The sequence below is a fragment of the Erinaceus europaeus genome, chromosome 8 (assembly GCF_950295315.1).
Source record: "Erinaceus europaeus chromosome 8, mEriEur2.1, whole genome shotgun sequence".
Classification (NCBI taxonomy): domain Eukaryota; kingdom Metazoa; phylum Chordata; class Mammalia; order Eulipotyphla; family Erinaceidae; genus Erinaceus; species Erinaceus europaeus.
Window position 1 is genome coordinate 20,262,593 of NC_080169.1, and position 13,034 is coordinate 20,275,626.

The 13,034-nt window shown below is 38.0% G+C and overlaps 1 protein-coding gene across 4 annotated transcripts in view; it reads right to left on the minus strand.

Annotated features, from left to right (window-relative positions):
* The window catches only part of RGS22 (regulator of G protein signaling 22), a 194,574-nt gene that overhangs the window by 91,371 nt on the left and 90,169 nt on the right, over window positions 1-13,034 (minus strand). For all 4 annotated transcript variants that reach the window (XM_060196009.1, XM_060196010.1, XM_060196011.1 and 1 more), the window contains 3 exons: window positions 12,257-12,368; window positions 7,899-8,021; window positions 6,588-6,689 (listed from right to left, as the gene is read on the minus strand). In XM_060196009.1, coding sequence (XP_060051992.1) covers window positions 6,588-6,689; window positions 7,899-8,021; window positions 12,257-12,368 — 337 coding nt within the window. The remainder of the gene's footprint in view (window positions 1-6,587; window positions 6,690-7,898; window positions 8,022-12,256; window positions 12,369-13,034) is intronic.

Here is a 13,034-nt window from a genome sequence, read left to right on the forward strand (position 1 = left end):
CCAGACTCATAAAAAAAGGGAGAAGAACCAATTAAATGGGATTGTGAATTAAAGAGGAGACACCACAACAGACACCACAGAAATTCAACATATTATGCGAGGCTTATATATATATATATATTTTCATGCAAGGCTTCTATGAACAAATATATACCAAGCTAGTGAACAAATACATGCCACCAAGCTAGAGAACAAATATATGCCACCAAGCTAGAGAACCTAGAAGAAATGGATGATTTCCTAGATACCTATGAACTTCCAAAATTAAATAAGGAGGAACTAGATAATATGAACAAGCCAATCACAGCCAAGGAAATTGAAAAAGTTATCAAAAACCTTTCCAAGAATAAAAGTCCTGGACCAGATGGTTTTACAAATGAATTCTATAAAACCTTCAAGGAAGAGCTAATACCTTTACTTTTAAAAGTCTTCCAGAAGACTGAAGACACAGGTATACTCCCTTCCAGCTTTTATGAAGGCAACATCACTCTGATACCAAAAGCAGACAGGGACACAACCAAAAAAGAAGTCACAGACCAATATCTCTGATGAACATAGATGCTAAAATATTGAACAAAATTCTAGCCAACTGGATACAGCAGTATATTAAAAAGATTGTTCATCATGGTCAAGTAGGCTTTATCCCAGGCATGCAAGGTTGGTTTAATATACGTAAATCAATCAACATGGTTCACCACATCAGTAAAAGCAAGACCAAAAACCACATGGTCATATCAATAGATGCAGAGAAAGCTTTTGACAAAATACAACATCCTTTTATGATCACAACACTAAAAAAAAAAAAAAAAGGGAATAGATGGAAAATTCCTCAAAATAGCAGAGTCTATATATAGCAAACCTACAGCCAACATCATACTCAATAGTGAAAAACTGGAAGCATTTCCCCTCAGATCAGATACTAGACAGGGCTGCCCACTATCACCATTACTATTCAACATAGTGTTGGAAGTTCTTGCCATAGCAATCAGGCAGGAGCAGAAATTAAAGGCACACAGATTGGAAAAGAAGAAGTCAAACTCTCCCTTTTTGCAGATGACATGATAGTATACATAGAAAAAAAGAAAGAATCCAGCAATTATCTCTTGGATATCATCAGGCAATACAGTAAGGTATCACGCTACAAAATTAACATTCAAAAGTTTGTGGCATTCCCCTATGCAAACACTAAGAAGAAGTTGAAATCCAGAAATCAATTCCTTTTACTATATCAACAACAAAAAAATAAGATATCTAGGAGTAAACCTAACCAAAGAAGTGAAAGACTTGTATACTGAAAATTATGAGTCACTATTCAAAGAAATTGAAAAAGACACAAAGAAGTGGAAAGATATTCCATGTTCATGGGTTGGAAGGACTACATTATTAAAATGAATATACTCCCAAGAGCCATATACAGATTTAATGCTATCCCCATCAAGATCCTAACCACATTCTTTAGGAGAATAGAACAAATGCTACAAATGTTTATCTGCAACCAGAAAAGACCTAAAATTGCCAAAACAATCTTGAGAAGAAAGAACAGAACTGGAGGCATCACACTCCCAGGTCTCAAATTGTATTATAGGGCCACTGTAATTAAAACTGCTTGATACTGAAACATGAATAGACACACTGACCAATGGAATAGAATTGAGAGCCCAGAAGTAAGTCCCCCCACACCTATGGACATCTAATCTTTGATAAAGGTGCCCAGACTATTAAATGGGGAAAGCAGAGTCTCTTCAACAAATGGTGTTGGAAAAATTGGGTCAAAAAGTGCTGAAGAATAAATCTGAACCACTATATTTCACCAAACACAAAAGTAAATTCCAAGTGGATCAAGGACTTGGATGTTAGACCACAAACTATCAGATACTTAGAGGAAAATATTGACAGAACTCTTTTCCACATACATTTTAAAGACATCTTCAATGAAATGAATCCAACTACAAAGAAGACTAAGGCAAGCATAAACCTATGGAACTACATCAAATTAAAAATCTTCTGCACAGCAAAAGAAACACACCCAAATTCCTCACAGGATGGAGAAGATCTTTACATGCCATACAACACACAAAAGTTTAACAACCAAAATATATAAAGAGTTTGCCAAACTCAACAACAAGAAAACTCCATCCAAAAACGGGGAGAGGACATTGACAAAATATTCACCACAAAAGAGATCCAAAAGGCAGAGAAACACATGAAAAAAGGCTCCAAGTCATTGACTGTCAGAGAAATGCAAATAAAGACAACAATGAGATACCACTTCACTGCTGTAAGAATGGCTTACATCAGAAAAGATAGCAGCAACAAATGTTGGAGAGGTTATGGAGACAAAGGAACCCTCCTGCACTGCAGATGGGAATGTCAATTGGTGCAACCCCTGTGGAGAACAGTCTGGAGAACTCTCAGAAAGCTAGAAGTGGACCTACCCTATGATCCTGCAATTCCTCTCCCGGGGATATATCCTAAGGAACCGATTTGTGTATACCTATGTTCTTAGCGGCACAATTTGTAAAAGCCAAAACCTGGAAGCAACCAGGTGTCCAACAACAGATGAGTGGCTGAGTAAGTTGTGGTTTATATACACAACAAAACACTACTCAGCTGTTAAAAATAGTGATTTCACCGTTTTCAGCCCATCTTGGATGGACCTTGAAAAATTCATTTTAAGTGAAATAAGTCAGAAACAGAAGGATGAATATGGGATGATCTCACTCTCAGCAGAAGTTGAAAAACAAGATCAGAAGAAAAAACACAAGTAGAACCTGAAATGGAGTTCGTGTGTTTCACCGAAGTAAAAGACTCTGGGGGGGGGGGGGGGGAGTACAGGTCCTGGAAAAGGATGACAGAGGACTTAGTGGGGACTGTATTGTTATGTGGAAAACTAAGAAATGTTATGCATGTACAAACTATTGTATTTACTGTCGAATGTAAAACATTAATCCCCCAATAAAGGAAAAAATTTTTTTAAATCACAGCTTTCTGCATAATCACACAATCACCCTCAGGAGAGGTCCTCATCAATATATACATATATATATATATATTACAGTGGTATAGACCTACACCACACCCACCATCAAAGTTCTGTTTACTCAGAAAGTCTAAGGGTAGAAAGGACTGGTCGGATATATTCAAACTTTTTAATAGAAATGACCTCCATTCAAGAATACTCTATCCAGTCAAGTTATCAAACAGGTTAGAAGTTGTGATGAAGAGAAAGGCACTCACTACCACTGAATTGGTCCTACATGGAATACTAAAGGGACTTATATGAAGGGAAAATACTGAATTCTCTCTTGCATATGGAGTACATGAAGTTACAAAGCAAGGGAACAAAGTCATATGAAGACAAGTCTTTGGTCTCAAACTGCAGAATTGAGTATAACAAACTTGGTAGTGTTGTAAACCAAGATTACCTCAAAAACAAAACTACTTTTTTTTTCTTCACCAAGGCATCAGTGTTCTAGACTGACTTCTTCAGATAGAGACAGAGAAAAAGACAGAGAGAAAAAACAAGAGAGAAAGACACCAACAGCACTGAAACCTCCTGCAATGTGGTGGTGGCCAGACCCAAACCAGGCAAAGCAGGTCCACTATCCAGGTGAGATATTTTGCCATCTGAGAGATTTTTCTGGCACTAAAACTATTAAATATGTTTACAGAAATGAATGGTATTTCATACCATGAAAAAAAATGTATAGGATCATTATAATTGAGGTACTTTCTATCTCTAGAGGTATTGAAACCTGGAGTAATTAAACCCTGAACTGATCTAGATAATTACTACACTAACCAAAAAATAAAGTAGGCATAGATGTAAGAAGCAAAGACCCTTCAAATCACATGACTTGCTCCTTTTTTCTCCCTATTTCTTGAAAAGCTACCATCTTCACTGCTCCCTTCCACTGAAAATATTTTTTAAAAATACATTATTATTATTATTATTATTTTATTATTTTAACCATAACACTGCTTAGTGCTGGCTCCTGGTGTCACCAAGGATTAAACCTGGCATCCTGGAGCCTCAGGCATGGAAGTCTTTTTGCATATTCATTGTGCTATATTCCCAGTCCTCTCACAATTCATGACTCCCCAAAAGATTATGTAGGGAAGGTTTAAAAGTTGATGGGTCTTGATAATCCCCAAAGAGATCATTCCATCTCAGAACAAGCAAAACCTGACTACATTCTGTTTCAAAATAAATTATGACTTGTTGAATAATACCATTAATAAGAATTAATAAATTTACCAAGCTCAAGTAGAATTTCCACTTTCATTATTTTTATTAGTGGTTTAGTAATAGTTTCCATGGTTATAAAGTTTCAGGGGTACTAGGGAAAGACAGAAACAGGCTGGGGTATGGCTCGACCTGTCAAATACCCGTGTCCAGCAGAAAAGCACTTACAGAAGCCAGAACTCCCACCTTCTGTACCCATAAAGATCTTTTCCATACTCCCAGAGGGATAAAGAACAGGGACCATTTCCAGTGGAGTATAGGGAAAGGACATGGAACTCTAGTGGTGGAAACTATAGAATTGTACCCCTAGTAGCTTACAACTACTCATTACTAAATAACTAATAAAAAATATAAGAGGTATAATTCCATAGATTTACCACCACCAGAGCTCTATCTCCCATCCCTCCAATGGAAACTTCCATATTCTGTATCCCTCTGGGAGTATGGACCAAAATTCTTTATGAGGTGCAGAAGGTGTAGGTCTGGCTTCTGGAATTGCTTCTTTGCTGGCCATGAATGTTGGCAGGTTGATCCATATAGGGGTATAGCTTTATACCACAATCATAATCATAGTTCTGTGCTACCCACCTTTCCACCCCACTTCATGATGAAAGTAGGACTTCCACGTTTAAAATTGCATGGAAATACAGTACAGTCATTACAACAGCAACAAAAAGAAATTTACTTAACTGAATAGAAGATGGTTCTGGAGGAGTATGCTGTATAGTGGTGAAGCCAAAGTAAAAATAATGGATAGTACTTTAGCAGAAGGGGCAATAGGTTAGGGGAAGGAGGATAAATAGAGAATTATAGGTAAAGAATTAACAAGCAGAAGAGCCAACTGTGTGGTCTCAGAAAGTAGTACTGGTAAGTTAGTGATACTCTTTCATGATTGCCTATCTGGCAAGAGCTGAAACCCTTAAGCTCATGGTAGAAAGTGCAAAGCTCTGTCAGATGATTTACAAAGTGTAGTTATTAAGGTTACTAGTGCTACAGTTGGCCTGGAGGAAGTCACAAAAAAGTTCCAGCAGTACCCTATGGCATCCTTTTAAGGTTATAATAGGGTAAAAAAAATAATATGACAAAGTTAATCTCCTCAGTATTATTCTAGGAAGGGTTCTCTGGAATGTGAATCTTCCAGATAGTAAAAATCACTTCTCTAGTAGCAGATGTAGAAGTGATTAACAGTTTTCTGTTAATCTCCATAAAATAAGATTCTGAGTGTCAAAAACTTAAAAGTCAGCTGTGTCTTCATTCTATTCCCTTTTCTCCCTCCCCACCCCAAGAAGAGGCAACTAAAAATCAGAATCCTCTGATGTTCTACCTCTTTTTGTTGTTGTTGTTCTATTTCACTTACAGGTAGTCTTGAGACATTCTTTTCTCCCTTTCTGAATATATGTCTTATATGGTGAGTAGCACAGAGGGATCTGAACAGAAGGCAACAAGGGACCTGCATCACATAGTCAGTGAACACTTTTTTAAATTTTATTTTATTTGCCAGAGCACTGCTCAGCTCTGGCTTATGGTGGTGCAGGAGGTTGAATCTGGGTCTCAGAGCCTCAGGCAACATAGTATCTTTGAATACCCATTACTTTATCTCCCCTGCCCTCTTTTTATTTTATTGTCAGCAGGGTTATCACTGGTACAAGCTGCCTACACAATGAGTCCACTGATCCCAATGGCCACCCCACCCAACCCTTTATTTTCCTTCTTTCTTTTTAAAATAGGACATAGAGAAATTGAGAGGGGAGGAGGAGATAGAGAGGAAGAGAGAAAGGAAGAGACATGCAGCACTGCTTCACCACTCATGAAGCTTCTTCCGTATAAATGGGGATAGGAGGTTTGAAGTGGGGTCCTTGCACATGACAGCATGTGCACTCAACTGGGTGAACCACCACCCACACCAAACATTCTCTCATGCTTTAGACAGACCAAGAATCCAAGTATATGCAGACTTGGTTTCTGCAGAAAACTTGGAAAACAGCTTGGGACAGTGCATCTGGTCCTAGTCATGTCAATGATTCACTACAGCTCCTATCTCTAGGTTCTCTTTCAAATCACTCACAACCCAACCAAAGAGGCATACATCAGAAAAAATAAAATGTTAAGGCATGTCATTTACTGAAACAACGATTATCTGACAGCAAAGAGAAGAATCAATCAAATAACAGATGTGAGAAGCCACAAATCAGCTTATATAAAACAGTCTTCTGCTGACATTTAAATAAAGTCATTCTACAGCAGTGATTTACTTGCTGCCCTTTTTGCTTGGTAATAGGCAGAGCTTTTTGTTTCTCTGCGAACTTAAGAGCTTCACATTGTACCATTATTTACTACTTACTTGGGCTTGCTTGCATACTTTAAAAGGGTGAAGTGTTTCTTGGTAGAAGAGCTGATGATAAGCCTGTAGGTCAAACCAGAAGTACACACTGTTCTTCCACAACTGCAGATGGAAAAAGTCCATGAATTACTACCGCCCAATTATTAATGTTCCACAAAGTAGTAATTTCAAATATGAGTAATTGGTTAGGTCCTTGGTGTTATCATAAATCAGGTTCAATTTGAGATGGTTTTAATCTATCACAAATTGGCAACATGAAAAATATTTATACTACACTATGTTTTCTGCATGTATACGTCTCACATAATTGGTTATTAAAATGGTAAAAATTCTAGTTAGTGATTAAAGATAACAGATTTCTGGCATGAAACTAAAATTCCAAAGTATTTGTATATATACAGGGAAATTATTTCCTATTAGACCCAAGACTGCTCTAATAATTAAGCCAGTTAAATACTTTGTTAAGCAAATTAAAAACTGATAATAAAAATAAAAATGGAAAATAAGTATGTCACCAAGCATCATAATCATAATTTATAGAATTACTGCAAGGGAAAATAACAGAACTGATAAAAATCAACTCTGAATTTAAATATATTATGCTGAAAAGTTAAATGAAAACAAATTATTGCTAGTAAAGCAAGGAAATCTTTCATCATATATAATTGTAGTAGGATATTGAACCAATGAAGATTATAATTGATATGTCTGAAATTTTGACATGTTTAAATTGTTTATAGAGTTACTTATTTATGAGAGAAAGGTAGGAGAGAGAGACAACCAGACCAGCACTCTAGCACATGTGATGCTGGGGATCGAACTTGGGATCTTATACTTGAGAGTCCAACACCGTTATCAACTGAGTCACCTTCCTGACTGCAGACATGTTTGAATGTTTACTAAATTACATATATATATATATATTAAACAAAAGGAGATGTATTTTTATTACTAGGGCTCTGTGCCCCTGCATGATTACGCTGTCCCAGATGAACTTTTTATTTTTCTACATAGAGGATAAAAAAGACGAGAGAGAGACAGAGAGAGAGAGAGATATCACTGCAATGCTTCCCTACTTGTGGTTCTCATGTGTGCTCAATGGGTGAGTCGTCTCCTGGACTCAGGAGATGGAAATTTTAACACCAAGTGTGATTATTTCAGCACTGGATTGTTTTGTTTGTTACAGCTGTTGGTCAAACTCTAGGCTACATGTACTCTATCACTGAGTTACATCCCCAGGCAGCACAGGATTATTTTAACTTCCATTAAAGTGAAGAATATCAAATTTGATCTCGAGTAATTATTTTCTACCTTGTTCCCTGAATGCTCACAGAATTTCGTAAAGAAAAATCCAGCTCTATTTTCTACATATAAAGATTGCAACAAATTTTCCATGTCAAATCCTCCCAGAGCATCTTCAGCTGTGGTTTTAACCTAGAGAATAAACAGGAAGTCTGTTATCCACCCCGAAACACTGCCATTTTTATAGCACTGTACATACAACAAAAGAGTTTCATAAATTTTGCCAGGTTGTCATTTTCCCACCCACTGGTTTTATTTTTATGCCACATACGTTATTAATACCATATGTTTGCATCTGACTGTCATATAAGATTCTTTGTTGTTGATGTTGGTTCATTTATATAAGGTTCATTTATAGAGCCAACTATAGCAGCGGAGCTCATTCTATCATAAACCAATCTGACTCAATCTGATGCTGAAGCAAACTCCCAACCTCAACTATTTTCATGTTTCAGGCACAGTGATACCATTTTAGGAGTTTTCCAAATCTCTGTTGGTGGCCTCTTTCGTATTTACTGTTATTTTAGCCTTGAGGTGCTGCTATTATAGCTACAAGAGAGTTATAAAAAGAACTATCTTCAAGGTCTCTCTGTGCTGCTCATTAACTGTCCTTGGGGGGGGGTCCTTCTTTGGACAGTCTAACCCCTTACAGGTCATGGTTTTTAAAGTGTAAATGGCAGCACAAGTTCTCATAAAATCTTGCTATTTATGGGCTTCTCAGCAACAATGTTGGCAACCTTAATACCATTCTAGAAACACGTAGAGCTATTTCTCCAAACACGAAAGTAACTCCAGAGTATGCATCTTATTTCACATAGTATTTGAAACTTGATTTGTGGAGCTTAGGCTTATCTACAAATGACTGTGGCATGACCAATTTAAGATTTAAGTAAAAGTTTGCACTTTCTTTGTTACAGTGTCTCTCACCTCTCTCTATCTCCCTACTAAACAAATCCTGAAGTAAGAATTTAATGTCCTGTAATGTTTAACCATTGACATTCCAAAACTAAAAAGCTGTTATTTTATCTATATATTTCTGTTGTCATCAGGGGTTCACCACTCCAAGCCAAATTTGTTCAGACAGAAAGAGGCAGAGGGAGAAAGGAGAAGACACCATAGCATGAAAGTTTCCTTCAGTGCAGTGGGGGTCCAGTTCAAACCTGGGTTGTATGCATGACAAAGCAGGATTGCTATTCAGGTGAGCTATCTTGCCAGCTGTTCCCCCCTCAAAATACATTTTTTTAAGTAGGAAAAAAACCTTACTTAGAAGAAAAGGAGACCTGTTTGTTTAGAGTAAAATTAATAGCTATAAAATTACATCTAAGTGTTCAGACTGTGTTGGAATTAATATGGTTTCTCCTAAAGTACAATCATTAATAAGATGCCAGGGTGGTGGTGCACCTCGCTAAGTGAGTGCATTCCCATGAAAAAGGACCTGGGTTCAAGCCCCCAGGCCCTACCTGCAGGGTGAAAGCAACAGGAGTGGTGAAACAGTGTGGCAGGTGTCTTTCTGTCTCTCTCCTCTGTCTCCTCCTCTCAACTTCTGTCTGTTCTGTCAAATAAAATAAATAATGTTTAAAAAGAGATGTCATGGGCAGATGGTGGTGCACCTGGCTGAGTGCACATGTTACTATGTACCACAACCCGGGTTCTAGTCCCTGGTCCCCACATGCAGGGGAGAAACTTCATGATTGGTGAAGTAGCGATGCAGGTGTCTCTCTATCTTCCTTTCCCTTTCAGTTTATCTTTATCCTATGAAGTTAAAAATATATGACATATATGCATAATGGAATAGTACTCTGCTATTAAAAAGATAAGCCATTGGGAGTTGGGTGGTAACGCAGCGGGTTGAGTGCAAGTGGCACAAAGCGCAAGGACTGGTGTAAGGATCCAGGTTTGAGCCCCAGGCTCCCCACCTGCAGGGGAGTCGCTTCACAGGTGGTGAAGCAGGTCTGCAGGTGTCTATCTTTCTCTCCCCGTCTCTGTCTTCCCCTTCTCTCTCCATTTCTCTCTGTCCTAGCCAACAACAACAATAACTACAACAATAAAAACAATAAGGGCATCAAAAGGGAATAAATAAACAAGTATTTTTTTAAAATCTAAAAAGAAAAAAAACACCTTGAAGAAGAAGAGAAAGAAAACATTGCCATCTACAACAGCACGGATGGACCTAGGCTATATACATAGTGAAATATAAGTTAGGAAAACAAACACCACACAACTCAACTCATAAGTGGCACATGAATAAATGAAACCAAAAAGTGAACTAAATAAAACAAAATAAACTTTAGGGTTGTTCAGACCAAATTAATGATCACTATGAAAGAAGCAAAGAAATGGAAAAGGGGAGTCGGGCTGTAGCGCAGCGGGTTAAGCGCAGGTGGCGCAAAGCACAAGGACCGGCGTAAGGATCCTGGTTCAAGCCCCCAGCTCCCCACCTGCAGGGGGGTCACTTCATAAGCAGTGAAGCAGGTCTGCAGGTGTCTGTCTTTCTCTCCCTCTCTCTGTCTTACCCTCCTCTCTCCATTTCTCTCTGTCCTATCCAACAACGACATTAATAATAACTACAACAATAAACAACAAGGGCAACAAAAAGGGAAAAATGGCCTCCAGGAGCAGTGGATTCGTGGTGCAGGCACTGAGCCCCAGCAATAACCCTGGAGGCAAGAGTAAATAAATTAATTAATTAAATAAAATATTTTTAAAAAGAAGTGGTAAAAGCAGATAAATTAGGCGGAAGGGGTCAAAGTCAAGGATAGAATTAGACTTTCATGGAGAATAGAATGTAGAATGTATAGATTCATCATGCTGCACATCTGGAATTTATATTTTAATGCATACTCGAATTCAGCTTGAAAAAGAGAAATTAATATTTAGAAAAACTAACTGACCTTTTAATGTAGACTGAAAAAGCCAGAGCCTAAATGAGTCAGACATAGACTTTGTAAACTAACTACACAATTGCTAGACTGTATTTCATGCAAAGAAGCTCTGAATAGGGTTCTCTGCTTTATAACTCACTGAAAAAAAAGATCTTTTTAAGAGTTTTCTCTAAGGAAAGTGAAATTTTCATCTAGAACTGATGTAGTCAATATATCTTATCAAAGCAGACACACCTTGTCTTTTTGAAATCCTAAGCTTCCAAAATGCAACATCAAATATTACCTTTTACTAAGTATTAAAACTTTAATATAAATGCTAAAGGGTTTTATGAGATAACCATACCAGAACACATTTTAATATATTTTTTCAAAATAATTAATTTGTTTTTTTACAGAGGCAGAAAGAAATTGAGAAGGAAAAGATAAAAAGAGTGAGAAAAAGACACCTGCAGCACTGCTTCACCACTCATGAAGCTTCCCAGGTCTGAATGATGAGTATCTGCACCACTCCCTAACCCAACTCCTCCTCCCTCACTCCCCTATTCTGATCCTTCCCCAGAATCCCTTGCTTTGGTGCAGTACACCACTCACAGTCCAAGACTCACCCTGTGTTCTCCCTTTCTAACCCTGTCTCTCAAATTCCACCTACATGTGCCATCATCCAGTATTCATCCCTCTCTTCCTGACTCATCCATTCAACACTTTTTCTTCAGGCTCCACACAAGGTGAGGCAGAGATTGGGATTTTAGAGTCTCTGGTAGAATATCTACATCTTCGATAGTTGGTCTTAGTTTACCAATGTTGGTCAAATTGACCCATCTATTTTGCCCTCCTTTTTCCTCTGTATTTGCTTTCTTCTTTTGCTATTATTTGTGTTACCAATTCTAGTCTATGAACTGATATATGAATTATTTTTAGAAACAGTAATAAAGGGAACATCCTTGGTACCACAAAAGGAAACACAAGGAGGTTTTCTTTTCTTTTTTTTTTTTTTTTATCCTCCAGGGTTATTGCTGGGCTCGGTGCCTGCACCATGAATCCACCGCTCCTGGAGGCCATTTTTTCCGCCTTTTGTTGCCCTTGTTGTTGTAGCCTCCTTGTGGTTATTATTATTACCATTGTTGATGTTATTTGTTATTGGATAGGACAGAGAGAAATGGAGAGAGGAGGGGAAGACAGAGAGGGGGAGAGAAAGACAGACACCTGCAGACCTGCTTCACCGCCTGTGAAGCAACTCTCCTGCAGGTGGGGAGCCTGGGTCTCGAAACGGGATCCTTATACCGGTCCTTGCACTTTGCACCACGTGCGCTTAACCCACTGTGCCACCCCCTGGCCCCCCACAAGGAGGTTTTTTTGTGTAAAATTCCTTCTGCAAGGAAAAAAAATCATGTTATTTAATAAATAAAATGTATTAAGTATTAAAAATTATATAAAGTTAGAGCTACTAACTAAAGAATCAGATTAATCAGTCCTCAAAACACTTACTGCAGTTTCTTCTGTGTAAGTGTACCTTCGATCCAGCTGAGGCTTCAGACATTCAGATATATCAGTAAAAGATGTTAAACGAATAATTCTGCTTTCTGACAGTTGCCTTGGCCTAAATTATACAAAATGAAAACTAAATTATCAACAAATATTTTGAGGAAGTTGGAAGAACCTGAACTCATCTCCTCAGAAGGACATAACACGTCTACAGCTAACTATGAATTTACTGACTAGAGCTCTACCTGAAAGCCAGATTAGTAGAGTATCTATAACAGGCTAAAAAGACAGCACTTCACCAAAGAAGAAACTCACTCATAGTGTATACAACTATAGTCAGGAGAGATCTATAGTACTGAACTTTTCTCTGAGGGGAGGGGGCAAGGAAGAAAGGTGGAGCTGGGCCCAGAATCAAGCATCTCAACTATTAAATCACGCATAGTAGAGAAAAGCCTCTGGAACTCCAGCATTGTGGACACAAAAAGGGCAGGAACAACTATTCTCATATCTGACATGATAGACTTTAAAATCAATAAAATTAAAAAAGATAGGGATGGACACTACTTAATGCTCAGAGGATCAGTCAATCAAGAGAACTTAGCAATTATTAACATCTATACACCCAATGAGAAGCCACCTAAATACATCAAACATCCACTGAAAGAGCTACAGCAGTATCTTAACAGCAACACAGTCATAGTAGGGGACTTCAACACCCCACTCTCTCAACTTGAAAGATCGTCCAGGCAGAAAATCAATAAAGACATGAGGGACCTAATGA